This window comes from Dipodomys merriami, unplaced genomic scaffold, assembly GCF_024711535.1.
Source record: "Dipodomys merriami isolate MVZ:Mamm:240054 unplaced genomic scaffold, mDipMer1.0.p SCAF_3, whole genome shotgun sequence".
In the NCBI taxonomy this organism is placed as follows: domain Eukaryota; kingdom Metazoa; phylum Chordata; class Mammalia; order Rodentia; family Heteromyidae; genus Dipodomys; species Dipodomys merriami.
The window spans coordinates 103,529,408-103,554,660 of NW_027204492.1; the positions used below are offsets into that span (position 1 = coordinate 103,529,408).

Genomic DNA, 25,253 nt, shown 5'->3' on the forward strand with positions numbered 1-25,253 from the left:
TGTGTATGTTAAAATGTAAGTCCCTGTTGCAGTACTGTTGGTTCATACCTGTAATCCTAGCTACTTAGGAGGCTGAGATCTGAGAATTGGTGTTCGAAGCCTGTTAGGATAGGAAAGTCTGTGAGACTATCTCCTACTAATCACTAAATTTGTAATAACTAGAATATGTATATGATATTCTTAGCAGGGGATCACAATAGCCCAATCGCTAAGTGCATAGGACCACATATAACCAAGCATAACAAAATGAACTCCACGAATTGAAAATAAGTTCCTGTTATGTCCTATATGCAGTTATTTCTAATTTTTCTTTCTGTTTTAGTTTTCTGTACCTCTTCTCTTGTATATAAGCTTCTTTGATCAGTGGAAATTGAAAGGAAATCACAGAAACAGCAGGACAAATGATGAACTAAGGCAACAACGATACTCATTAAGACACTATGTTGGAAATGAACTTTACAATCTGGGGGGAAGGGGAGTTGGGGGTGGTAATTGGGAGAAAATAAGGGAGGGGGTAACAGTGTTTAAAAAGAAATGTATTCATTACCTTGCTTATGTAACTGTAACCCCCACCTGTTCATCACCTTTACAAAAAAACAAAAAGCAAAAAACAAAAGCTAGAATCTGTAGATCAAGTGGTAGAGTGCTAGCCTTGACCAAAACATTCTTAGGGATAGCACACAGCCCTAAATTCAAGCCTTCAGATCAGCACAAAAACTAAAAAACCCTAAGTGGTTGCATCTTACATATGTAATCCTGGCTACTCAGGTTGCTGAGATATGGAGGGTTATAGTTTAAAAGCTAGAATGGGCAGAAAAGAGACTCCATCTCCAAAATAGCAAGCAAAAGGCATTGTGGAAGCCAGATGCCAGTGACTCACACCTGTAATCCTATTTACTCAGGAGTCTGAGATCTGAGGATTGTGGCTTGAAGCCAGCCTAGGCAGGTAAATGCATGAGACTCATCTCCAATTAACCACCAGAAACTAAAAATTGTGCTGTGGCTCAAAGTGGTCGAGCATTAGTCTTGAGCAAAAAAGCTCAAGGATAGTGTCAAGGCCCTGACTTCAATCCCCAGGGCTGACAAAAAAAAGCATTGCTAGAAGTATGGCTCAATTTGTAAAGCATCAGCCAAGATGAGTGAATTAAATTCAAGCCCTGGTACCAGAAAAACACAAAGCACAACAACACTTTAAATCACTGATATGATGGTATTGAAGGTGAGGCCTCCAAAAGGTAACCAGGTCAAGAAGATGGAACCATCACAAATTAGATTATGCCTTTATGAGAGAGGCCCCAGTGAGAGACTTCACCTATTTTGCTATGTGAAGCAACAGCAAAAAGTCTGTATATGAAACAACACAACAAGGCATATACGATAGGGGGAAGAACACACACAAAAAAAAAAACAAAAGAAAATCACATAGTACATTATAAACAACAACAACAACAACAACAAAGAAAAACCTCTTGTGTCCATATCTTGGGGTTCATTTTGCTTAGCATCATCTTATATGGTCATATGTACATAGCTTTTGAGCTTTTCTGCTCACCTTATAAGATTATCCTAGACATATACCATTCTTAAACAAGTATATGCACACATACATGAATGGTACAAAACAACAGACTAAAATCAGCAATTTATGCTTTTATTTTTTTTTCATTTTTTATATCACAATGCAACATTGAGTTCTTTCACTTTTACTAAAAAAAAATACTTAAGTTTACTGCCATGCTATTTTGTTCTAAACCATTAGCTATAAAGAAATATTTTCTAATGTGCTTCACAAAAGAATAAAACACTCTTGCATTGCATTCCTAGCAGTAAGTGCTCAAGCACATTCTATTTTTGAAATATATTGCATGCAGAACAGAACAAGAAAATAACATCAAACATTTGCTGTTTCCAGACCCACTCTCAACTTCTACTACTTAGACTATGGATGTTTTAACCACAAAATGATAAACGATTCAAATTTTATGAGGGCAGGAAGAAATAATCTTGGAACGTGCACTGACTGTAGCATCAATACGAGCCCTGGAATCAGCTCTGGCCGCAGCTCTGGCCTGTGCTTTTTCTTCCTCGTCTTTCATTGCCTCTTTATACAAGGATGGGAAGGCTCTAGGGCTGGTATGAAAGACATTGGCTAAAAACTTCAGCACTTCCATCTTGGAAGTTTCAGCATGGGCTCTTGGGCCCCACCGGAATTCATAGAGCGGAGGATCACTTTTGTCCACCTGCCGGTACTCCAGATACTTTTCTTTCACAAAACCATCATGGATTAGTGATTGGGGCTCCCCAAATGCAAAGTGTTCAAGGTCTCTATGTAACCCCATTGCATTCAGGAACCTCCAAATGTGCTCCTCAGCAGCACGATTACCTCTCATGAAGATCACACCCAAGATAGTCATCAACAAGCCTGTCTTGGGAACACCATCATTATTCAGATTTGTATCACAACTTAGCTCTAATTTGTTGACAAGGATATATATGTGTCTGACGGGATCCATTTCCCTCATATCAAGACCAAATACCAGCTCCAGTTGATCGGATGCACTTTTCAGGATCTCAAGGAAGTAGACCTTGTGCATTTGGATTACATTTCGCACCATTTCTCCCTTTGTGATGGGCTCCTTCATTCTATATTTATACAGCAGAAAGTGCACCAATACAAGCACCGTATGAAATGGAAATCTTCTAGGCCTAGGGGCATTCTGAGCTTGGGAGACTCTTGGCCTTTCTGCCCTTTGGTTGAGGCTTCTTCTAGTAGATCTTGTGTTTGAAGAAGCTCCAACAGCAGTGGTGATTGGCTGACTTTCAGAAGGCACCTGAGGATTGCTGGTTGCCCCAGGAGTCCCTGCATTCTCAGAACTACCCCTGGAATAAGAGGAGGAAGAGGATCTAGAATTTCCTCTCTCTATTGAACTGGCCTGAGCCACCATCATAGTCATAGTTGGAAGCTCTGGCTCTTCCTGTGCCTGACGGCGTCTCTCACGAGCACGCATCTTACTCTTCAGACCCCTAGGCATAATGGCTTTAGATGAGCAGATGACTCAATGGCTTTAGATGACTCTGAGACCTGGAGGAGAAAGAATGAGACTGTTGGGCCATTTGAGCTGGGATATGATTTCCCAGCTTTATTAAAAACAGCCTGTGCAGGATTCCTCAAAGCTACAGCTCTAGAAAAATCACACTATACCTAGCCCCTAATCTGCTTGTTCCCTATGGAAAAACACTAAGGTATGCCTTAGATGGCTAGTTGTCAAATTTGCCTGGGACTTCCTGAGGTTAAGATTAGTGGTTCTGTTATGAAGCTGGAAGTCTGTATTTGGGTTCACATTAAAGGTTATCACTTCATCTGGTTTTGATAATGGCCCCTCATTACAGAGCCCTCATCAGAGATACCAAGGGATGAGTGGAGGGAAAGCTTACCTGATCATACTCACCTAGAGACCCAGAAGAATGAACCACAGACTCTATGGGATTCTTTCTAGCCAGGGGTTCTCATCTTCACTTTTAGGAGTTCCTGGAACTACTCATTTTGACCCTCAACCCTTCTATACAAGGCCCTCAACTCCCTGAAAATAGCAAGGAGATTATTTAGGAAGGTATAATGTATCTTTTTCTGGTTATTCAGGCTTGCGGGATAGATATGATTTTCCATTTTCCATCTAAGTCCTCACAACTGACAGCTCGAAGAGCTTGAGGCTTCCTCTACTAACATAGGGCTCAGAACAAAGAATTTACCTCTTGGATTATCAGCAACAGTGGAGTTTCATAAGTCCCTTGTTAGGGGTAGGTGGTTTCCTAAGACCTCAATTATATCAGGCTGGGAATTAATGTCTGTACTGACTCAATTTTAAGGCATTTGCTTCTGAAATACCAGTGGTAGGAGTGAAGTAGGGAGGTCAAGTCTGGTTGGTGCCATATTGGCTACATGGTGAATGATTGGGTCTAGCATCTTGTCTTCATGCTGGTGATGGGTATGCCTGAGTCCCTGAAGGCATGGGTGGGCACTTGCCTGATGGGTTGTTGGACCTATCAGTCCAGTGCCTGGGACTGGGAATTTCCTGTGACCCTACCCCCAGGCCTGACCCTACCCCCAGCTCTCAATTACAGCTGAATTGGTTTGTTGGTATTGTTTTTGTTTTTTCCTCTCTGGCCTGTAACAGTGTTAAGTGTATTTGCAGGCTGCAGGCTTTTGTAACAGTTGCCTGCCTACAGACTGTTAAGGCTCTAACCAAGACTACAAAATTCGACCTCTCAAAATGGGGCCTCTCTGAATTGTCACTTTACAACAGAAGAATTCTTGAAATAAATCAATCTGATATTGTTAGCGTTGTCCCCAAGTCTGGTCCTCAGCTCCACCCATACCTGAGATCCTCCCTGCCATGGAGTTCCCGTCCTACAGCTGGACACTGCCTCTCTCCTCCCAGACCAACCTGAGCACTGTACCTACCTCACTTCCTGCCCCAGACCCTCCTGCTACTTGGATAGGGACAGGTGCCATGTGCTCCCTCTCCTGGAAAATATGGCCCTTCTAATAAACCTTATAATAATCTTTCTCCTGTGCCTGCTTGCCTCCACATGGTCCCTGGGGATGGATGTGAAGGATTCCTTTCAGATATAGGGCACTGGAAAAATAAAGAACATATGTAGGCAGACAGTTGAGGCAAAGAAAATAGGTGTGAAGTGAATCATACCCAGACCACTCAGAAATGTCCCCAAATGCCCCCTTGTTGGCGATCACATCAATTCTTATGGTCATCAGCATTCTACAAATAAGGGGAGAGGGGATCATTGGTTCTAAACAGTCTCCAAAGCATGCAGCATTACTAATCTGTGACCACCAGGTATCCTTTCAGGTGTTTTCCCTTAAATCTGGCTTGCATCACATACATATGATTAAAACCCCAATAAAGAAGCTGGGTACCAGTGGCTCATGCCTATAATCCTAGCCACTCAGGAGCTGAGATCTAAGTAAGAATTGCAGTTCAAAGCCACCCCAGGCAGGAAAGTCCTTAAGAATCTTATCTCCAATTAACCACCAGAAAACCAGATGTGGCACTCGCCACATGGTAGAGCACTCGCCTTGAGCTGAAGAGCTCAGGGACAATGCCCAGGCTCAGAGTTCAAGTCCCACAACTGACAAAAAAACAAAAAGATAAAACAATAAAGAACATTTCACAGATGCGCATTATAGTCTGAGTTACATAACTGAGACCTGTCAATCCAAACCCTAATTAGTCTAATTACACCAGTAGTGTGATGTACTCAAACCTATCTCAGGATAATAAAACCAACCCAATTCACAGAACTCTTATTTAACTGGAACCTACTGTCTCCCTTGACAGTATACTTTCATTTTCAATAAACTATTGCTTAGTAACACAATCCTAACTCTCAGATGAATTATTTTAATTTCTTTTCAGTACTGAGATTTGAACTCAGGGCTTCACGCTTTCTGAGCTCATGTTCTTCCACTTGAGTCAGTTCAATTCTTTGTTCATTGATGGGAATCTGCTTTGCTCTCATAACTCAATGTTGCTCCCATGGCTTAGCCCACTGACTAACCTCCCCTAAATTCTCCAGCCCATTCCCCAGCCCAGAATCTTAGTCTAAATATAAAAGCCCACTCCCCGAACCCCCCAGATGACAGGTGCCTGAGTTACTCCAAGCAGGCCACACCTGACTGAGCAGGGGACATTACCAAACAACAGTTTCCCAGAACCAGTACTGCATCATAAATTCTCAAAAATCTTTGAGCCCTCCAGCTACCTGCACTACTCCCACCCATGACCCTACTTAAAATCCCTCCCTCCCTGCCCCCATTACACCTCCTGTTTCCTGACTCTATTCAGATTACCCTGGAGTCCCTCTTCAACTTTCATTAAAGTTGATCTGGTCTGTTGAGATCAGTATCTTTGCCTCTGTTGCTCTCACCTTTTCCCTCATACTCATGAGTCCAAACATGAAGAGAACAAGAATGGGGTCCACAAGTAACAAAGCCACCCTCTGTTCTGGGCTGGACAGTTTGCCACATATAAATCACTGAAGGTCTCTACTTTTATTCCTGTCAGACAAAGGAACCTCTCTTAGCTCTTACAGGTCTAGTTCCTTTGCCCCACTATTGCTCTAGCTCCCTTCGTCATTACCTCCCCTTTCCTCCATCCCATCTCTGGTCCTAAGGCAACATATAGTACAGTATTCTCACCCATCTACCTGAATGCCCTCATTCCAATCCCCTGAGTCCCTCCCTCTCCTTAGAATTTATGTGCCAGTCCTAAGGCTTGAACTCAGGCCTGGGTACTGTGCCTAAGCTTTTATGCTCAAGGTTTGTGGTCTACAACTTGAGCCAAGCTTCATTTGTGGCTTTTTTGGTGGTTAATTGGAGATAAGTTTCATGGACTTTCCTGCCAATGCTGCTTTTGAACTGTGATCTTCAGAAGTCAGCTTCCTGAGTAGCTAGGATTACAGGCATAAGCTACCAGTGTCCAAGTGTTCCATGTTATTTTTAGTGGGAGTTTAAATTTGAAACCAAAAGTTTTTGTGTGTGTGTGTGTGTCTTCCCAACTGTTCTGGACTGAACAAAATGCAACATAAGTTCTTCTACATCTCTTCTATTTTTCCCCTGTGAGAGCTTAAGAGTATACTGCCTTTGGAGGTTCATACCACAATCCTCAGATCTCAGCCTCCTGAGTAACTAGGATTATAGGGGTGAGGACCTTTATGTTTTGGAATGTTTGAATTCAGGATTGCAAGTTTGAAGTGTGGATCTTCTTTACTGTTCTGGGACAGACAATTTGTCATACAACTCGCTCAACGTCTCTGCTTTTACTTCAGATAGACTGAGAAAATGCTGCCTCTTCGTGTCTAGTATCTTCACCCAATCTGACTCTGTTTTTCCCCTCCTTGGCCTCTCTCCCCTCATTCACCCTTCCTTCCTCTAGTTTTTCCCCTTCCCTCCCCCACCCTTCCACCATTCCTCTCTCCCCATTCATCAATCCCATATTCCTCTATCACCACTCTGAAGGAATTTATTTTTATTTTTTGGCCGAGGTTGGAACTTGGACAGAAAATTTGAGTAGGGGTCTTACCTGCTGTACTGGGACCTCCAAACCTGCAAGATTTCGGTATTATGCCTTTTAGACCACAGAAAGGCTCTCTCTGGTGGCTGGAAAGAAAAACAAACAGTCTCATACCAAGCCATCCATACCTTTCCCTCCTCCTCTCTGCCTACTCTATGCCCATTCCTCCAATTCCCTACAATGAAGCTTATTTTAATTTAATTATTTTTGCAGAGGTTTGAATGTAAGACCAAAAATAGGGGTGTGGGTCTCAGCCACTGTCCTGGGGTAGATAACCTCAGAATTCACTTTTACTCCTACTTAGACCTCACAAAGGCTCCTTCTGGTGGTTGCAAGGCAGAGCTCCGGTTCATGGCATATCGCCACTGCCTTCCCCTCCCCCACTTTGCTTACTCCATGCCCCTTCCTCCACTTCTCTACCAAAGTTTATTTTTATTTTTTAGTTAAGTTTAAACTCGGCCTCTTGCCAGACAGGGGTTCTGTCACTTGAGCAATACCTGCAGCTGGCCTTTTTAGCTTTACTTTTCTGATAGTGTTTTCCGCTTTTTGTACAGAGCCTTCCTCAGGCCTGATGCTTCTATGTCTCCCAGACAACTGGAATTATGCCAGGCCTATGCCACTAGGCCGAGGAGCTGAGACGCTCCTTAAACATCGTCACTACACTAGAAAATATACTATCAAAGCTAGTAGAAGGGGCTTAACTCCCTGGAAACTCCTCAGGAGTGCGCATTGGGGGTCAAATTTTACCTTAATTAGAGGCAAGACTCTTTCTTTTCAAACACTGTCTCAGCCACTCTCACACGACGGCTCCGGCTCCCGCTCCGGCTCCCGCTCCGGCTCCGAGGTTGTGACTTCCGTTGCCTCATGGCGGTAAGCGGAAGTCAGTCTACTGCGTCACTTCCACTGTCCCTGGTGCATTTTGGAGGAGTAGGGGGTTTTCCCGAGAGGCCCCCAGTTGTTTTGGCGCTGTGGTTTCCTCCTTGCAAGTTCTACATCTTTACTCCAATACAACGTTCTAATGTGCTCACCCATGGCCATCACCTCAAAAAGATTCTAGAAACTACTCACAGACCATTGTTACGTCTGATGGTTTTGACTGATTCTATTGGAAGAGATGGGAGCGCCTCCATTGGGGGGAGGTCCTAACTCAAGGTCTTTTTTGAATTCCTGATAAGATCTGTAACTCCTCACTCAACCAACTTGACACAACCCCTTTCACACCAATTCCTTCTCTCTGTGAGTTCCCAAAGCAGATACTGGAGTATACCACTTCTCATGAATATTGGGCTTTCCTACAGCTGACCTACAATGATCATAAAGCTAATAGTGTGTTGAGGTTGGAACTCTTCCCTCGGGATACTTAGCCTTAAATCAAGGGCTTCCCTACCACCCTTCAGTTTCTAGAAGGCAAAGTGAAAGAATTTCTGATCTACACAGCCAGTCATGTGTACAAAGTCAACAGCAAGGGTAATTCATTGTCCCTTTCTTCTGTTTGGGTGGGTGATCGCTTCAGAAAGCATTGAGTCCTCATTTATTATAGCCAAGCATCCACCATTGGAGACTAATGCACTTACTTTCCTGATTCTTCATATGGAAGGGGGATATTTAGGGATATTCCCTGCGCACAGTAGACCAGGAATGACAAAAGAACATGAGTCAGCAGGGATCACTTTCTTCTTCTGTGGGGAGAAGATTCAAACCCACAAGAGAGCACTGGCCAAATTGTAACAAGGCGTGAAACTCATTCCTATTACTTGATACTGTCTACATCAGATAAAGCATTCAAGCACTCACTTCCCTGAAATGCCAGAGGAATAATTCAGATTTCACTACTTCTTTAGGATTCTCAAGATATTCTTAGGATGATTGGGTCTCTGAGTTATTCTTTGTTCAGAGTTTCCCTTAGTCATTCAACCAAAGAGGAGGAGAAGGTGGCAGTAATGTAGTGCTCAGTAGTTCAGTTCCAGTGGGCAATGGAGATGATCCAGGGGAAAAAACACTATAATGTGAGAAAGGACTGAGACTAGACACTTTCTGCTACCAAAGCAGACCCCTTTTACAAGGAATTTCTAGTAGTGGGCTCAGAAGGATCCTATTACACCAAAGACAATCCTTTTTTTTTTGTTGGTCATGGGGCTTGAACTCTGGGCCTGGGCACTGTCCCACAACTCTTCACCTCACGGAAAGCACTCTACCACTTGAGCCACAGTGCTACTTCCAGTTTTCTTGGTGTTAATTGGAGATAAGAGTCTCAGGGACTTTCCTGCCTGCACTGGCTTTGAAAACTATCATCCTCAAATCTCAGCCTTCTGAGTAGCTAGGATTACAGGCATGAACCACTGGTGCTTGGTTTAATTCAGTTCTTTTTAATTTCTTTGTTTTTGTGTGTGCTGATCCTGAGGCTTGAACTCAGGGCTTTTGAGCTGTTCCTGAGCATTTGTGCTTTAGGCTACCTTGTGAGCCACAGCTCCACTTCTGGCTTTTTGTTGATTAGTTGGACTTTTCTTCTCTGGGCTGGCTTCAAACCACAATCCTCACATCTCAGTCTCCAGAGTACCGAGAATTACAGGCATGAGCCCCCATTCCACATCTTATTTACCTATTCAAGCCTGATTTTATTTTAGCTACATAGTCTGAGGACTATGGTGAAATAGTAAGAAGGGAAATGAATTCAAAACCACAAAAATCAATGTCTGCACTGTGGGCCTCCGTACCACCACAGTGCACCTTCACCTTTCATCTGTAGGTCCCCCTTGGACTCCTAAAGAGGTGATCTTGGGTGAAACCCTTGACATGATTCTGTTCTGCCAGTCTCCACAGAAGACCATTGGATCAACAGGGGTGCTGAAGCAGCAGACTCAGTCTTGGAGTCAGCTCCTGATGGTATTATAATTGGCATGTTAAATTGGCAGCCAAGAATGCCTGAGCAAGTGTTGTTACTTTCCTTTACAATGGACTGTGTGGATCACCAAGAAGTATCCCATCTGCTTGCCTCTGGTGGATTCCTTAGCCTTTTAACATCCTCATGAGCCTGAGAAATTTTACCATGAGAGACCTTTGTTGCTCATAATATATAAAGGAAAAGTAAAGTACCTTGGGACAATCCTAGAGTTAGGCCACAGGAAAATTGCATAGTCTTTACAATTTAGTTTTTGAAACATTAACAAGCTTGTCATAATTTGCGGACTAGTGATCTGCTTTGCAAACTTGAGCTAAAATTAAAACTAATCATGCACAGCATCTGTAATCAATCTCAGCATTTGGGTGTCTGAAATAAAAGGATGCCATTTTGAAGCAGAAGCAAGCATGAGCTACTTAATTAATTAAGCCTCTGGTGAGTCTGGGTTCTATTTAAATGCTTGTGTGCATTTGTCCAGAAGCACTAAACTGGAAAAGCTAGGTGACCAAAATCAATGCTTAAAAAAAATCTATGTTTAACTTGTCTTTAAGACAACTGGCAAGCAAAGTATTTTTTTAATTTAATTTAATTTTATTTGTGAACATACTGTACAGAGGAGTTACAATTACATGGGCAGGATAATGCGGTGGTAAGCAAAGTATTAAGGACTGGAATTATGAAACCACGGAATTTCAACTTCCAAAATGTATGGGACTTGAAAATTATTTTTTAAATTTTATACATAGTATGTATGGTGTTACAAGGACATTCTGTGGTTACAATGCTTATGTTCAAATCCCAGTCTTAAAGAGTCATACACTTTGCTGTGGTACTCTTACTTGTGCTATAGCTGGACTTACAAGGCACCCATATTTTGTTCTTCCCACCTATAACCAGTAGCTTTATTTAATAAGAGATAGGCACTTGATGGAAATAGCCAACTAGGCCGGGTGCTGGTGGCTCATACTTGCAAATCCTAGCTACTTAAGCAGCTGAGATCTGAGCGATCAAAGTTCAAAGCCAGCCCAGGCAGAAAAATCCATGAAACACTGTCTCCAAAATAGCAAAAAATAGAGCTGGAAGTGTGGCTCAAAGGTAGAACAGCAGGTGAACAAGCCAGCCTAGCAAGTGCAAGTCTCTAGAAAGAACAATAACAAAAAGAAAGGCAAGCAAGGCAACCTAGCAAGGACAAAGCCTAAGTTAAAAAGCCAGGTTCTGCATTTATAAGATTATCTCTTTGTTGCTTTGTATGTCCCTCCCCCACAGTATAACCACTGCTTTCACTATATTTGATGTCTGTATAACTTGTGGAGGAGATGGGGAAAAACCAGTTGTTTAAGGATACAGGTGGACCTGTTGCAACAATGAGAAGTACAAGTTGTCATGTCCAAAACGAGCTTTACAACGTCGGTGTGGGGGGGGGGGAAAGGGGGGGAAGGAAAGGAGAAGGATTGGGATTAGGGGGGAGGGGGGAGGCTGGGAAGGGATGTTAAGGGTAAACAAAGGAGGAGGCTGCAATGCTTGGTAAGAAATGTACGCATTATCCTGCCCATGTAATTGTAACTACTCTGTACAGTATGTTCACAACTAAAATTAAATTAAATTAAAAAAAAAAGCCAGGTTGTGATAGGCTCATTGCAGGTAATCCTAGCTACTCCTGAGGTTGAGATCTGAAGACTGCAATTCAAAGCCAGCCTGGAAAGAAAGTCCATGACACTGTTATCTTTAATTAGCCACCAAAAAAAGGTTGTTAAGTGGAGCTGTGGCTCAAATTGTAAAGCACTAGCCTTGTGCCTGGCCCTGAGTTCAAGTCCCAGGACTGGCAAGCAAAAAAAAAATAGCAGCCAACCTGTGGGCTGACAATCATTTTCTGAAAGCTGAAACAAAGAGTCCTATATTTGCTTCATTGTAAGAATTACCTAATTGATAAAATTCAGTCTTGTGTCCTAGCCTCACCTATTGAATCAGCATAGATGAGTGGTGACTGGAAATCAGTGTTTTTTCTGTTGGCCTCTGGCAATACATTGATCATTGAGATAATTTATAAAACAGTAACCAAAGTTGATGTTCTCTCTAGGGAACTTAAAATAAGAAATATGGTTGGACACCAAAGGCTCACACCTATAATTCTAGCTACACAGGAGGCTGAATTCTGAGGATCTCAGTTCAGAGCCACATCAGACAGACAAATCCTAGAAACTCTTATCTCTAATTAACCAGCAAAAACCTGGGAACTGGAGGTGTGCCTCAAGTAGTAGAAGGCTAGTCAGGAGTAGGGAAAAAAAGAAGCAAACGTGCCTAGATTTCAAGCCTCCCAGTACCAGCAAACTCTCTCTCTCTCTCACTCTCTCCTCCCCCCCCATCTCTCTCACACACACACTTTGCATGAACTAAAAGCTGAATATATACTAAGGTGAAAGCAAACTGAACTTCCACAGAAGCACAGTTTTTGAAAGCTGTATGATAGATAGTTAAAGCTTAACATGGTGGTACATGGCTGTAATCCCAGCTCTTAGGAGATTGAAGCAGAAAATGGAGAGAGTTCAAAGCAAGACTGGACTACAGAGTACTTCCTTGTTTAGAAAATGAAATGGCGCTGGGCACCAGTGGCTCACACCTGTAATCCTAGCTACTCAGGAGGCTGAGATCTGAGGATCACAGTTCAAAGCCAGCCCCGGCAGGAAAGTCCATGAGACTCTTATCTCCAATTAACTACCAGAAAACCAGAAGCAGCGCTGTGGCTCAAGTGGTAGAGCGCTTGCCTTGAGCTGAGGGGATAGTACCGAGGCCCAAAGTTCAACCCCACAACTGACAAAAAGAAATTTAAAAATGAAATAGCTACTATGGGTCAGGCACTCTCTGAAGGGTTGGAGAGTTCAACAAGGAACAGAGTAGGCTTAGTCTCTATCATCATATGATGGCAAAAGAAGGAAAATCTTTTTTTTTTTAATTTTTTTTTCTGCTTATGTGGTGCTGAGGAATCGAACCCAGGACCTCATGCATGCAAGGCAAGCGCTCTACCCCTGAGCCACCTTTCCAGCCCAGAAGGAAAATCTTCAGATAGCAAAAATGCATGTTTATCAAATAACATACCCAACATGGTCTGATCACTCCTATAATCAAATAACCTAGGCATTTCCAAATACATATTTTTTAATTTACAGAATGACAGAGTAAAAAATAGGGATCTTTTCCTTTTATCTCTCTTTATAGGTCTCAATTATTACACTGCTTAATTCTTTTACATTTGTAAAGATACTACTGCTTTTTTTTTTGCGGTGGTGTATTGTTCCATATCACTAAATTAGATTTTATATGTGAAATTATAAATAATTTGTTTTTGGTCTGAGACTGGAATTTGATCTCAGTTCCTGATGTTTTCAATCATCAGCTAAGTGCTCTGCCAACTAAGCCACATCTCTCATCTCCCAATGTAGAAAAAAGTATGACCCATGTCATTCGTAAACTTAGATTTTTGAGCTAATTTTAAAAATAAAATCTTATACAAATTATTCAAAATACTAGTTTGATCAAGAATGTAACTATTTATTGTGTTGTCTCCAGTCCCACATTGACCTTCTTTTGCTTAAAACATGGACTGGTTTTTTCACCTTCAAAGTGAAGAATCTGCCTGAGACAGATTCTTTAGCGTGGCTGGGTGGAGAGTCTGGATTTTGTCTTGCAACATGTTTTGATCTTAGGAACAGTACAATCCTTGGCTGCAACTTCAGATTTGGATCTTTCTTCTTGATCTATCAGTGCTTCCTCATATAAGGATGGGAAGGCAATAGGAATAGTTTCATGGAGTTTGGACAAAAACTCAAGGACCTTCATCTTGGTGGTTTCAGCATGGGCTTTTGGGCCCCACAGGAATTGGTAACGTGGAGGATCACTGTTAGCTACCTGCTCATATTCCAGATATCGTTCCTTTACAAATCTACGGGTGATAAGCTTCCTAGGTTCACCAAAAAGGAAATGTTTCTTTCCATCATAGAACCCCATCCGATTTAGCACTTGCCAGATTTGCTCCTCGGTAGCACAGTTGCCTTTTGTGAAAATTACACCCAGGAGAGTCATCAACAGGCCAGACAGGGGCACAACCCTGCCATCAGCCAACCTTTTGTCAGAGCATGTTTTCAGTTTGTTGACTAAGACATAGATTTGCTTATTGGGCTCTACTTCCTTCATGTCAAGGCCAAACACTAACTCTATGTGCTCAAAAACTCTATTTAGAATCTCAGGAATGTGGTTCTTGTGAGCTTGATTTATATTTCTCAGTATGTTTGCCTTTGTAATGGACTCCTTCATTTGATACTTGTGCAGCATGTAATGCACTAATGTCACTACCATTTCATCAATGGTGTCTTTGGTGTACTTCCTAGTGATTTTTTGGATGTGTTTTACCTTCTCCTTCACACTGCTTTTTTTTTCTTCATTGGATTTTGTGCCTACACTAACTGTAGCCTTAGTGGTTGAGGAGTAGGTAACCTTAGGACTTTGCTTATTGGTGGATTTCTCTGCAACTGGTCCGTGGGGAATTCCCTTGTTGCTAGTAGAGGAGGAAGAGGGATACTCATGTTCCTTTGATACAGTAGCCCGAGCATCCACCTGCTCTTTAGTTTTTTCCACAGTCTTATTACGTTTTTTCCGACCACGGCGTCTATTCTTCTGACTTCGAGGCATGGTGACTCAATTCAGATGTATCGGACAAGAATGGCTGGTCTGGTGATCTGGAAGAGAGAGAATGAGATAATTTGTGTTCAGTCAACCAAGAAATAACACTTTGGCTTTTGGTTGGCTCCTCTCCTCTGCAAGTTTTCTTATGTTCTCAAGAAACACTGAAGGGAGAGACCAGAGGAAGATGGCAGAGATATAGTTGGGCTATGACTGAGTTCTCTCCAAGAAACCAGTTTTTGCAGTTCAGGGAATAACTCACTACAGGAAAAATCGTACTTAGTGAGCCATAATAGTACAGAGATTCTGCCTAGTGAGGAAAAATTCAGGCAGTTTGCACTAGAAGACAGATTTGAGCACAAGCAGCCACTGGCAGCTGGTATGGGACCAGCCAGTGACCTAGGGAGCTCATCTCTTCACCCACCTCCAGCGCAGACTGGACAATCAGGAGCGGAATTCCACATCCTGCTGGTTTCTGTCTGGCACAGATAGGGATGGGCCAAAAAGCCAAGGGAAACTGTGAGTATCTCCAATCCTTCCCATAGAACAGCTCAAGGAAGGCAGCCCCTGCTCTATGCCATTGGAGAAGATCATCATATTGGACACTGGCATAGACTCTGCCATAACAGTCAGCAGATAACTCAGGACACAAAAACAGCAGGTGGCACCATTTTTGTCCAGGGCAAGGACTTGGACCTGTGAGAGTTGGCTCCCCGCAGGGGAAGGCTGCCCTGCCCAGGAGGCCTCACTAGGCCAGGGAGGATCAACCTTCACTACCTGGTGAGCCCAGAGAGGCAGACTTGCCCCCATGCAGGCAACAAAGGAATCCCACCCATCCCTGGCAGCACAGCCAGCTGCAGGAATCTCACTAAAATTCATTAATAAATAAATAAATAAAAACTGGATACTCTATGAAAACTGAGAGACATCCAGGTTGGTGGCCCAAAGGGGACTCCCCATTTTGGGAAAAGCCACTGATTCCAGATAGGCCAAAATCGCAACCACACCCAATTGTTTAGTCACAGCAGCAACAAGCTACAGTTTCCAGCCACCACCTCCCAGCAGCACAAAGGAAAGAAAAAGCAGATCATGCTTTTTAGCCTGGGAAGGAGGTTGCAAATTCCCCAAGGCTGTAAAGCAGAACATTTTTCTGCACACCCAAACAAGCTGATTTGAGAAACCAACCAAGCAACTGGGAAAACTGACCTCTACAAGCAAATCAAAGATGCCATCAAGGGACTGGAAAACAGACTTAGGGGAGACATAAAAGCCCCTCCAAATAAATAGAAGATACTTTTTTCTCTTCCCCCTTTCACCAATTATATTTTTAAAATTTTCTTCTTTGTTCTTTTTAAGTTCTTTAAACAAATTTTTTGCTCCTTCTCTATTTTTTGCAACTGGTTTAACTCTCTGCTACCTGTTTTTATGTGTTTTGTTTTTAGTTTTGTTTTCTTGTTTTTTTTCTGTTTGCAACAATCTTGTTGGGTTGTTTACTCCTTCCTCATTGCTGTTCTGAACACAACTGAATACATAGCCTACCGTGACCTTCCTTCTTAACTGTGTATAGACTTAATTCAGAGTATAAATTGATCACCCAATTTCCTACAGCACAAATATTAGTATTCCTAATTTTAGTATTATTACTTTATACATAATTGTTCTAATTTTTTATTTTTATGTATATTTTTCTTATTTCCTTTACTTTTTGTTTGCTTTGTCTTTTAATTTTCTTCTCTTCTCTCTTTCTTACTTAGAAGTTAGGTCCCAACTTTCCTCCCTCTATTCTTTTCCTTTGCTACATTCCTCTAATCTGATTTTTCTCTTCCTATATTTCATTATCTTAATCTTTCCTCTAACTGCACCTCAACCCATTTACAATTATTTCTACACCTTCATTCCCTCTTTGATTTCATTACTCTGTTGATCTTCAAGTGTGAAACACTGAGCTAGAATATATCAGTAGGCAGTGAGACAGTGCCAAAGTGGCTCAGGGTGTTATCCCTTTGGCCCAAACCATTCTAAACACCATAACAAGGCTACTCATTGATTACAACTGTTTATAATCCACACTTCTGCAACACAATATCCCTCCCTGGACAAAAATAAACAGAAATAAATAAGGGAACACCTATCTATAATTGGGAACCTTTAAAATCAGTGCAAAGATACAGCCTGGGAGTGGATTTTGTCACTGTGCTTAGTGGTAGTATTGGGCCTACTTACATATCCAACAGAGAACTGATAGAGTGAAACACCTATTTGGATTGTGTACCTCCAAAGTCTGTACAACCTCAGGGCTCTGAGGTGGTGCTTATCTTAAAATTGTGTTCTGGTGAGGGAGTGAGTGGATATACTTTCATCTCCAAAAAAGTAGAGTTATAGCAAAAACACCTATCTTTGAGTGAGAATCTCCAAAGTCTCTGTGCAACTAAAGGCTTTAGGATCAGGCTCACCATAAAATTGTGTTCTGGTGGGAAAGTGGAGATATTTTCAGTTCCAAAGATTAATAGAGGAATTCATGGAATCCACAACCAGAAAGCTGAATGAAGTCCAACAAAAGGAAAAGGAGTCCAGTGAAAGTATAGCCACTCAAATAAGCGATTTGAGAGTGAACACAGAAAACCAAATTAACAAGGCAAAGAAATCCATGCAAGACCCAAAACAAAGCTTCAACAAAGAAATTAAAGCCATTAAAACTGAACAATTAGAAGGGAAATAAAATACAAAGTAGAATGTCTGGACAGTATGCTAGACTGTGCAGAATACCGTATCTCTGGGATAGAAGACAGCCTAGACATTATAGAGAAAGAACAGACAAGTATTCAAAACAAATCCAAAGAATATGATAGATCTATTCAGCATATAGAAGATACCATCAGAAGACTAATTTAAGGCCAATAGGTGTAGAAGAGGGCCTAGAAAGAGAAGCTAAAGGTCTTGAAATTTAGTTAACAGTATCCTAGCAGAGAACTTCCCAAACATACAAAAAGATAAGCCTATTCAGATACATGAAGCCTTTAGAATCCCAAATAGACCAGACCAGAATAGGACATCGCACCACCAAATTGTAATCTGCACAGGATCAATAGAAACCAAAGAAAGGATCCTGAAAGCTGTCAGAAAGTAAAGATCAATTACCTATGAAGGAAAACCAATCAGGATAACTACAGATTTCTCAGCAGAGACCATGAAAACAAGAAGAGCCTGGAATGAAGTATTCCATGCACTAAAGACAAATATCAACCAAGAATAGTGAAACCAGCTAAACTCTCTTTCATAACTGAGGGGAAAATAAAAACTTTCCACAGCAAAGAAAAACAGAAACAATATATCTCTACCAAACCAGCACTACAAACGATACTTAAAGATGTCCTACACATAGAAACCAACTAGAATACGATGAAGGCAGAGAACAAGCCCCCAAAGAATCAGACAAACATAGGCAGAATGAAGGCAACACAGTCCCTAAGAAGATGAATAACATGACAAAAACTAGCAAACACATCTCAACCCTAATTCTCAATATTAATGGACTTAAATCTCCATTCAAATGACATAAAATCTCTAGTTGTATCAAAAACAGTTCTGTCCTCTCTGTCTTTATGAGAAGACCTTCCCTACAAAAACCTTCCTTACAAAAACAAACATTCTAAAAGCTAAAGGCTGGAATAAAATCTACCAAGCAAACAGCCCCCACAAGCAGCCTGGAGTAGCAATCCTAATATCAGATAAAATAGACTTCAAATTAAAACTAGTGAGAAGAGATAAAGAAGGGCACTACATACTAATAAAAATTCTCTCCTACAGGAGGATACAACAATTCTAAATATCTATTCATCAAATACCAGAGCACCCAAATGTATCCAAGAAACACTACTTTCCCTAAAACCACACATAGTTATCCAAAGACATTGATTGTTCATAACTTTAACACACCATTTTCCCTGCTGGATAGATCAACTGGGCAAAAACTCAACAGAGAAACAGCAGATCTAAAAAAATGCATAGACCAACTAGAATTAACAGACAGAATATTTCACCCATCAGCAACAGAATACACGTTCTTTTCAGTGGCACAGTTAACACTCTCCAAAACAGACCACATTTAAGCCACAAAGCAAATCTGTCCAAATACAGAAACATTGAAATTATACCCTTCATTCTCTCAGACCACAAAGGAATACCATCAGAATTCAACACCAAAGCCCACCAAAGAAAATCTTGTAACACATGGAGGTTGAACAACACACTGTTGAACAATGAGTGGGTCATGGAAGACATTAGAAAGGAAATTGAAATATTCATGATATTTAACAAAAATGAAGATACAAACTACCAGCTCCTCTTGGACATAGCAATGGCAGTACTCAGAGGAAAATTCATAGCTCTGCATTTGTACATCAACAAATTGTAGAGATCTCAAACCAACAATTTAATGATGCACCTGAAGCTCCTTGAAAAAGAGCAACAAGCTAAATCCAGATCCAATAGATGGAAACATATAATTAAAATTAAATCAGAACAAACTAATGAGAGTCCAAAACAACCATAGAAATAATCAACAAAACAAAGAGTTGGTTTTTCAAAAAAGTTAACAAATTTGACAGACCCTTAGCAAATCTTTCTAGAAAAGAAGAGAACACACCCAAATAAACAAACTCAGAGATGAGAATGGAAACATCACTACAGAAACAACCAAGATTCAGAATATTATAAGGGAATACTTCTCAAACTTTATTACTAATAAGTTTGAGAATCTGGATTAAGTGGAAGAATTTCCAGCAACTATTGATATGCCCAAAGTAAACCAAGAGGAGATAAACTAACTTAACCAATCCATATCAAACATTGAAATACAAACAGCAATTAGAGACCTCCCATTCAAGAAAAGCCCAGGACCAGATGGTTTAACTGCTGAAATCTACAAGGCCTTCAAAGCAGAACCTATACCAGTACTCCTCCAACTCTTGAATGAAATTGAAAATGAAAGTTCACTACCAAACTCCTTCTATGAAGTTATTATAACCCTCATCCCCAAACCAGACAGGGACTCATCAAAGAAAGAGAACTATAGACCTATTTCTTTGATGAACATCGATGTAAAACTTCTCAATAAAATTCTGGCCAATGGACTTCAACAAGTCATCAAAAAAATCATACACCATGATCAAGCAGGATTCATTCCAGGTATGCAAAGCTGGTTCAATATACACAAGCCAATTAATGTAATACATCACATCAACAAGAGCAAGGAATAGAACCACATGATTATCTCAATAGATGCAGAAAAAGCACCCTTTTATGATTAAAGTTCTGGAGAAGGTAGGAATCCAGGAAGCATTTCTCAATACAATAAAAAGCATGTATGAAAAACCTACAGCCAGCATTATATTTAATGGTGAAAAGCTAAAGTCATTTCCTCTAAACTCAGGAACAAGACAAGGATATCCATTCTCTCTACTCCTCTTCAATTTACTATTAGAATGCCTAAGTAGAGCAATAATACAAGATGCAAACATAAAGGGAATCCAAATAGGGAAAGCTGAAGTAAAACTCTCCCTCTTTGCAGAGGACATGATCTTGTACTTAAAGACCCCATAGACTGCACTCACAAGTTACTCGAGCTGATCTGAAACTTTGGCAACGTAGCAGGGTACAAAATTAACCCTCAAAAATGAATGGATTTTCTGTATGCCAATAATGAGAAGAGTGCAGCTGAAATCAAGAAAGCAACCACTTTTGTAATAGCCCCACAAAAAATAAAATACCTAGAAGTTAACTAAAGAACTGAAGAACCTCTATGATGAAAACCTTAAAAACCTAAAAAAGGAAATTAAAGCAAATCTAAGGAAGTGGAAAACCTCCCATGCTCCTGGATAGGGAGGATTAACATCATGAAAATGGCAATACTGCCAGAGGTTATCTACAAATACAATACAATGTAATACCCATCAATATCCCAACCTCATTCTTCAATGAAATAGAAGAGGCAATCCAAAAATTCATATGGAACAATAAAAGATCCGGAATAGCAAAAGTAATCCTTAGCAGAAGGAACAGTGCTGGAAGAATAACAATACCAGGCTTCAAACTCTATTATAATGCTATAGTAATTGAAACAGCTTGGTACTAGCACATAAACAGACCTGAAGACCAATGGAATAGAACCAAAGACCCAAAAATGAACCTACAGACCTATAGCTGCCTAATTTTGATAAGGGAACCAGAAAAATAGCATGGAAGGACAGCCTCTTCAGTAAATTGTGCTGGCAAAATTGGTTAAACACCTGTAGAAAACTAAAGTTAGAACCTTATATATCATCCTGGAACAGAATCAACTGCCAGTGAATCAAAGACCTCAAAGTCAAAGCAGATACCCTGAAAACATTACAGGAAAGAATAGGAGAAATTCTATGGCTCCTTAGCACAGGCCAAAATGTTATTAATAAAGACTCATAAACACAACAAATCAAAAAAAGATTGGACAAATGGGATTGCCTGAAACTGCAGAGCTTCTGCATGGCAAAGGACCTAGGTAGTAAGATTAATAGAAAGTCCATGGACTGGGAGAAATCCTCACTAGCTATACAACAAAGGGCTTCATATTTAAAATATACTTAGAACTCAAAAAATTAAATTCTCCAAAATAAATCCTTAAATAAACAAGTGGGCCATATAATGGCCAATAGACATATGAAGAAATGCTCAACTTCTCTGGCCATAAAAGAAATGCAAATCAAAACATTGAGATTCCACCTCACCCCAATTACAATGGCTATAATCAAGAAATCTAACAACAACAGATGCTTGCGGGAATGGGCCCAGAAGGGAACCCTACTGCATTGTTGGTGGGAATATAAACTTGTTCAGCCACTTTGGAAAGCAGTATGGAGGTTCCTAAAAAGCCTACACATAGACCTCCCCTATTATCCAGCAATCCCACTTTTGGGCATTTACCCAAATGAAGACAAAACATGGCCATATTAAAGCTACCAGCACAACTATGTTTATCATAGCATTATTCACCATAGCTAATATGTGGAACCAACCCAGATGCCCCTCAGTAGGTGAATGGATCAAGAAAATGTACACACACACACACACACACACACACACACACACACACACACACACACACACACACACACACACACACACACACATGAATTCTATGCTTCCATCAGAAAGAATGACACCACCCCCACTTGTTGGGATGTGGAAAGACTTGGAAAAATCATATTAAGTGAAGTAAGCCAGTCCAAAAGAAATTTAGGCCCCATGGTTTCCCTTATTTTCAATAATAGTATACATATATGGTAATCTTATCAGATGAGCTGAAAATCTCAAGCGCTATGTACATATGCTCATATCAGTTAATGCTGAGTGAAATCAGCCTCAAGATATGGACACCAGAGGTCTGTCTTTGTTGTTCTTATTTTAAATGTACTAGGCGATTGTTTTTGTTTCCTTTCTATGTTCTTTTCCCTATAGTGTATCCCCTGTTGTCACTGTATTTGATTTTGGTACCTTGCATCTTGTATATACAGTTGTCTAATTTGGGGAGGGGAAGGGGAATAACAAAACGCTGGAACAAGGACACAGGATGACCTATTGCAATAATGAGACCCACAGGACAGTATATTGGAAACGAACTTTACAACTTTGGGTGGGGGGTGGGGTGAGGAGCAGTGTGGGTGGTAGGGGAGGGGAGGGATAGTGAGACAACAAAGAAGGGAAGGGGTAACAACGATCTACAAGTAATGTACTCATTGCCTTACTCATGTAAATGTAACCCCTCTGTACAGCATCTTTACAATATTTTTTTCAAAAAAGAAACACATAAGGCCTATAGGCCCATAGTCTCTAATCTGCCTCCTAAGTACTAAGTGAAATAATGAGGGTGCACTTTAGGTTGCTACCTACTAGGTAGTCCAGGGGCTTGCTGGGTGGGGACATTTTCAGGCTTTGTGGAGTCCACTTGTTCTGCCTGGCAGATGTCTTTGTTCACATTAGAGGTCATCATCTTGAGTTTTAGCAGGTACTGGGTATCTCTACTTTGAAGCTAACTTTTCATTTTAATGTCTTCATCTCCCTCCTAATGTGGAGAAGATGAGCCTGACCATATCTGCCTTAGGACACCCAGGAAGGTAGAAATGAAAGAGTTCAATAGAATTTTTTCTGTCCTGGGCTTATTGGTGTTTACATTTTTCATTCAGAATTCTCACCTTGCCTTCTGGTAGGGCCTTGTCTTCCTTCAACATTGTGCTAACCTGAGACTAATTCTCTTAGGGAAAGGTCCAAAGCAAAACTTCAGGGAGATCTTACCTTCATATATCTACCTCACTATCCCTTGAGTTGATAGCATAGGAAGGATTATATCTGCCCTTTTTAAGCTGGAGTGAATAGTATCCTCTTCTGCCAGAAACAGTTGTATATTCCTGTCATCTCAACCCTCCAGAGTGTCAGGCAGGTGGATCATAAATTTGAGGTGATCTTATGCTACATAGGAAGTTCAAACTAGCCCAACCTGTCTCTCAGAAAAACAAAAGACTGAAAAGAAACAAAACCATCAGGATCTATTCCTGTTAAGTCCTAGGAGAGTGTCTTTTTCTTCTGGCCTAAAGCTGATACCACTGTACTAATGCCTTCAAGTGTCTAAGTTCCAAGAGAAATAGTATCATGTGATTTTTTAAAAATTAGTAAGTTTTTTTAATTGTGAAAATACCATACAGAGGGGTTACAATTACTGAGCAAGGTAATGATGAGTACATTTCTTATCAAGCATTGTTGCCTCCTCCTTTGTTTCCCCTTACCATCTCTGCCCTCCCTCCCATCCCCCCTTCCCCCCCCCCCCGCCAAAATTGTAAAGTTTGTTTTTTGACATAATGTCTTGTACATCTCATTTTTGCAATGGGTCCACCTGTATCCCTATTTAAACAATTTGTTTTTTCCCTTCCCTTCCACAAATTATACCAACATCAAATACAGTGAAAAGAGGGGTTATGCTGTGGGGAAGGGACATACAAACCAACAAAGAAATCTGTATGTTCTTCCCCCATGGTATAACCTTGTTTTCACAGTATTTGATTCTGGTGTCCTGCATCTTGTATATACACTTTTTCTAATTTAGTGAGGGGAAGGGAAATAACAAAATGATGAAATAAGGATATAGGTTGACCCATTGTAACAATGAGATGTACTAGACACTATGTTGAAATGAACTTTACAACTCCTGGGGAGGGGAGTGGGGAGGGAGGAGTTGGGGAGGTGGGGAGGGAAGGGATGGTAGGGAAAAAACAAAGGAGGTAATAATGCTCAATAGGAAATGTACTCATTACCTTACTCATGTAACTGTAACTCCTCTATACAGTATTTTTACAATAAAAAGTATATACAAAAAAAAGAAATAAGTGATCCCTGTATCAGGCCTAGCAGGAATCTATGAAACACTCTTTCTTTTGGGATAATGGTCTCCTCAAACTTAACTCAAGGTTTCCACAGATAGACTCTGAAAATAGTTCCTCTGACCACTGAAACCCTCTGTCACATCCAGCCTCTCCCACATGAAAAGTTCTTGCTATGACAGGGTTGGTAATTCCCTCAGATCTCAACATTCTCACCTTTACTTCTGGTATGGCCTGAGATACTTCCATATGCTGGTCTGAAGCCTTAAGGATGGTCCAGTGTTGTCCCCTCCTTGAATCTCCAGAGAGAATTCAGAGGGTATTAAATTAAATGTTCTTTCCTTGGGATCTGCTAGGACAACTGACAGACAGGGACAGGAATATGTGGGGTATGGACCTATTACGGCCCCCACCCACTATCCTGACAACTCACAATGGGCCTTTGTATTACCTCATAGCACAGGTTAAAATCTCTCCCTTTCCTGACTTACCCTTGCCTCCCCCATCAATTTTTTTCTGTGATACCAGAGATGAAAAGAAGGCACAGTTACATCTAGATTCTACAATTATGGGCCTTCCAGGCCTAAAAGGAGTCTGGATATTGAGGGGCCCTTTTTAATTAGTGTGGTCTGCTCCCTCAGATCTTCCTCAGGGCCTTTGCCTTTGTTGTTGAGAAGCCTGAGCTTCTGCCTGCTGGTCTGTTACCAAAAACCTGGTTCAGTGGTACCTCATCAGGTAATCCCTGTTCAAGTTATACAATGTATGAGATTCTTTTGGATCATCTTGAGGGAAGGGGATACCCTCAGGATGGACTCAGGGTCTTTACCTTAATACTACAGAGGGCCCAAACTCTTCCCTAGAGTTGATCTGGCACATAAACTAGATCACACCAAATGCCTTCACTTTTCTGAGCTGTCACAGATATTGGGGGACATAATTTATACCACTTCCAAATAGAATCTCTCAGGGCTAAGAGCAGGCATATTATTCATAGCAATGGCCTCTTTTGTGGGGGTGAGGGACTCTGAAAAAATACTTATAGGAGGGTTTTATTTATTTTTGCAAAGTCTGGGACTCCTTTGTTTTGTGTCAGCAAGCCTTAAAACAAGATTTTTTTTCCCTCAGCTTTTCCAACCATCTCTCCCGGTACTCCCCCATCTGCAGTCTCCAGAAGATGAAGTGAGG

At 41.0% G+C, this 25,253-nt stretch overlaps 2 protein-coding genes across 2 annotated transcripts; both read right to left on the bottom strand.

The window, feature by feature from the left end:
- Positions 1 to 1,735: 1,735 nt before the first annotated feature.
- On the bottom strand, positions 1,736 to 8,078 carry LOC138839692 (melanoma-associated antigen B10-like). The gene is made up of 3 exons (XM_070039268.1): positions 7,839 to 8,078; positions 7,101 to 7,177; positions 1,736 to 3,082 (listed from the first exon to the last, which is right to left on the bottom strand). The coding sequence occupies exon 3, from the start codon at positions 3,030 to 3,032 to the stop codon at positions 1,974 to 1,976; it is 1,059 nt and encodes a 352-aa protein (XP_069895369.1). The 5' UTR covers positions 3,033 to 3,082; positions 7,101 to 7,177; positions 7,839 to 8,078; the 3' UTR covers positions 1,736 to 1,973.
- Positions 8,079 to 13,546: 5,468 nt separating this feature from the next.
- LOC138839693 (melanoma-associated antigen B10-like) lies at positions 13,547 to 24,444 on the bottom strand. Its single transcript, XM_070039269.1, has 2 exons — positions 24,285 to 24,444; positions 13,547 to 14,720 (listed from the first exon to the last, which is right to left on the bottom strand). The coding sequence occupies exon 2, from the start codon at positions 14,671 to 14,673 to the stop codon at positions 13,636 to 13,638; it is 1,038 nt and encodes a 345-aa protein (XP_069895370.1). The 5' UTR covers positions 14,674 to 14,720; positions 24,285 to 24,444; the 3' UTR covers positions 13,547 to 13,635.
- Positions 24,445 to 25,253: the final 809 nt, after the last annotated feature.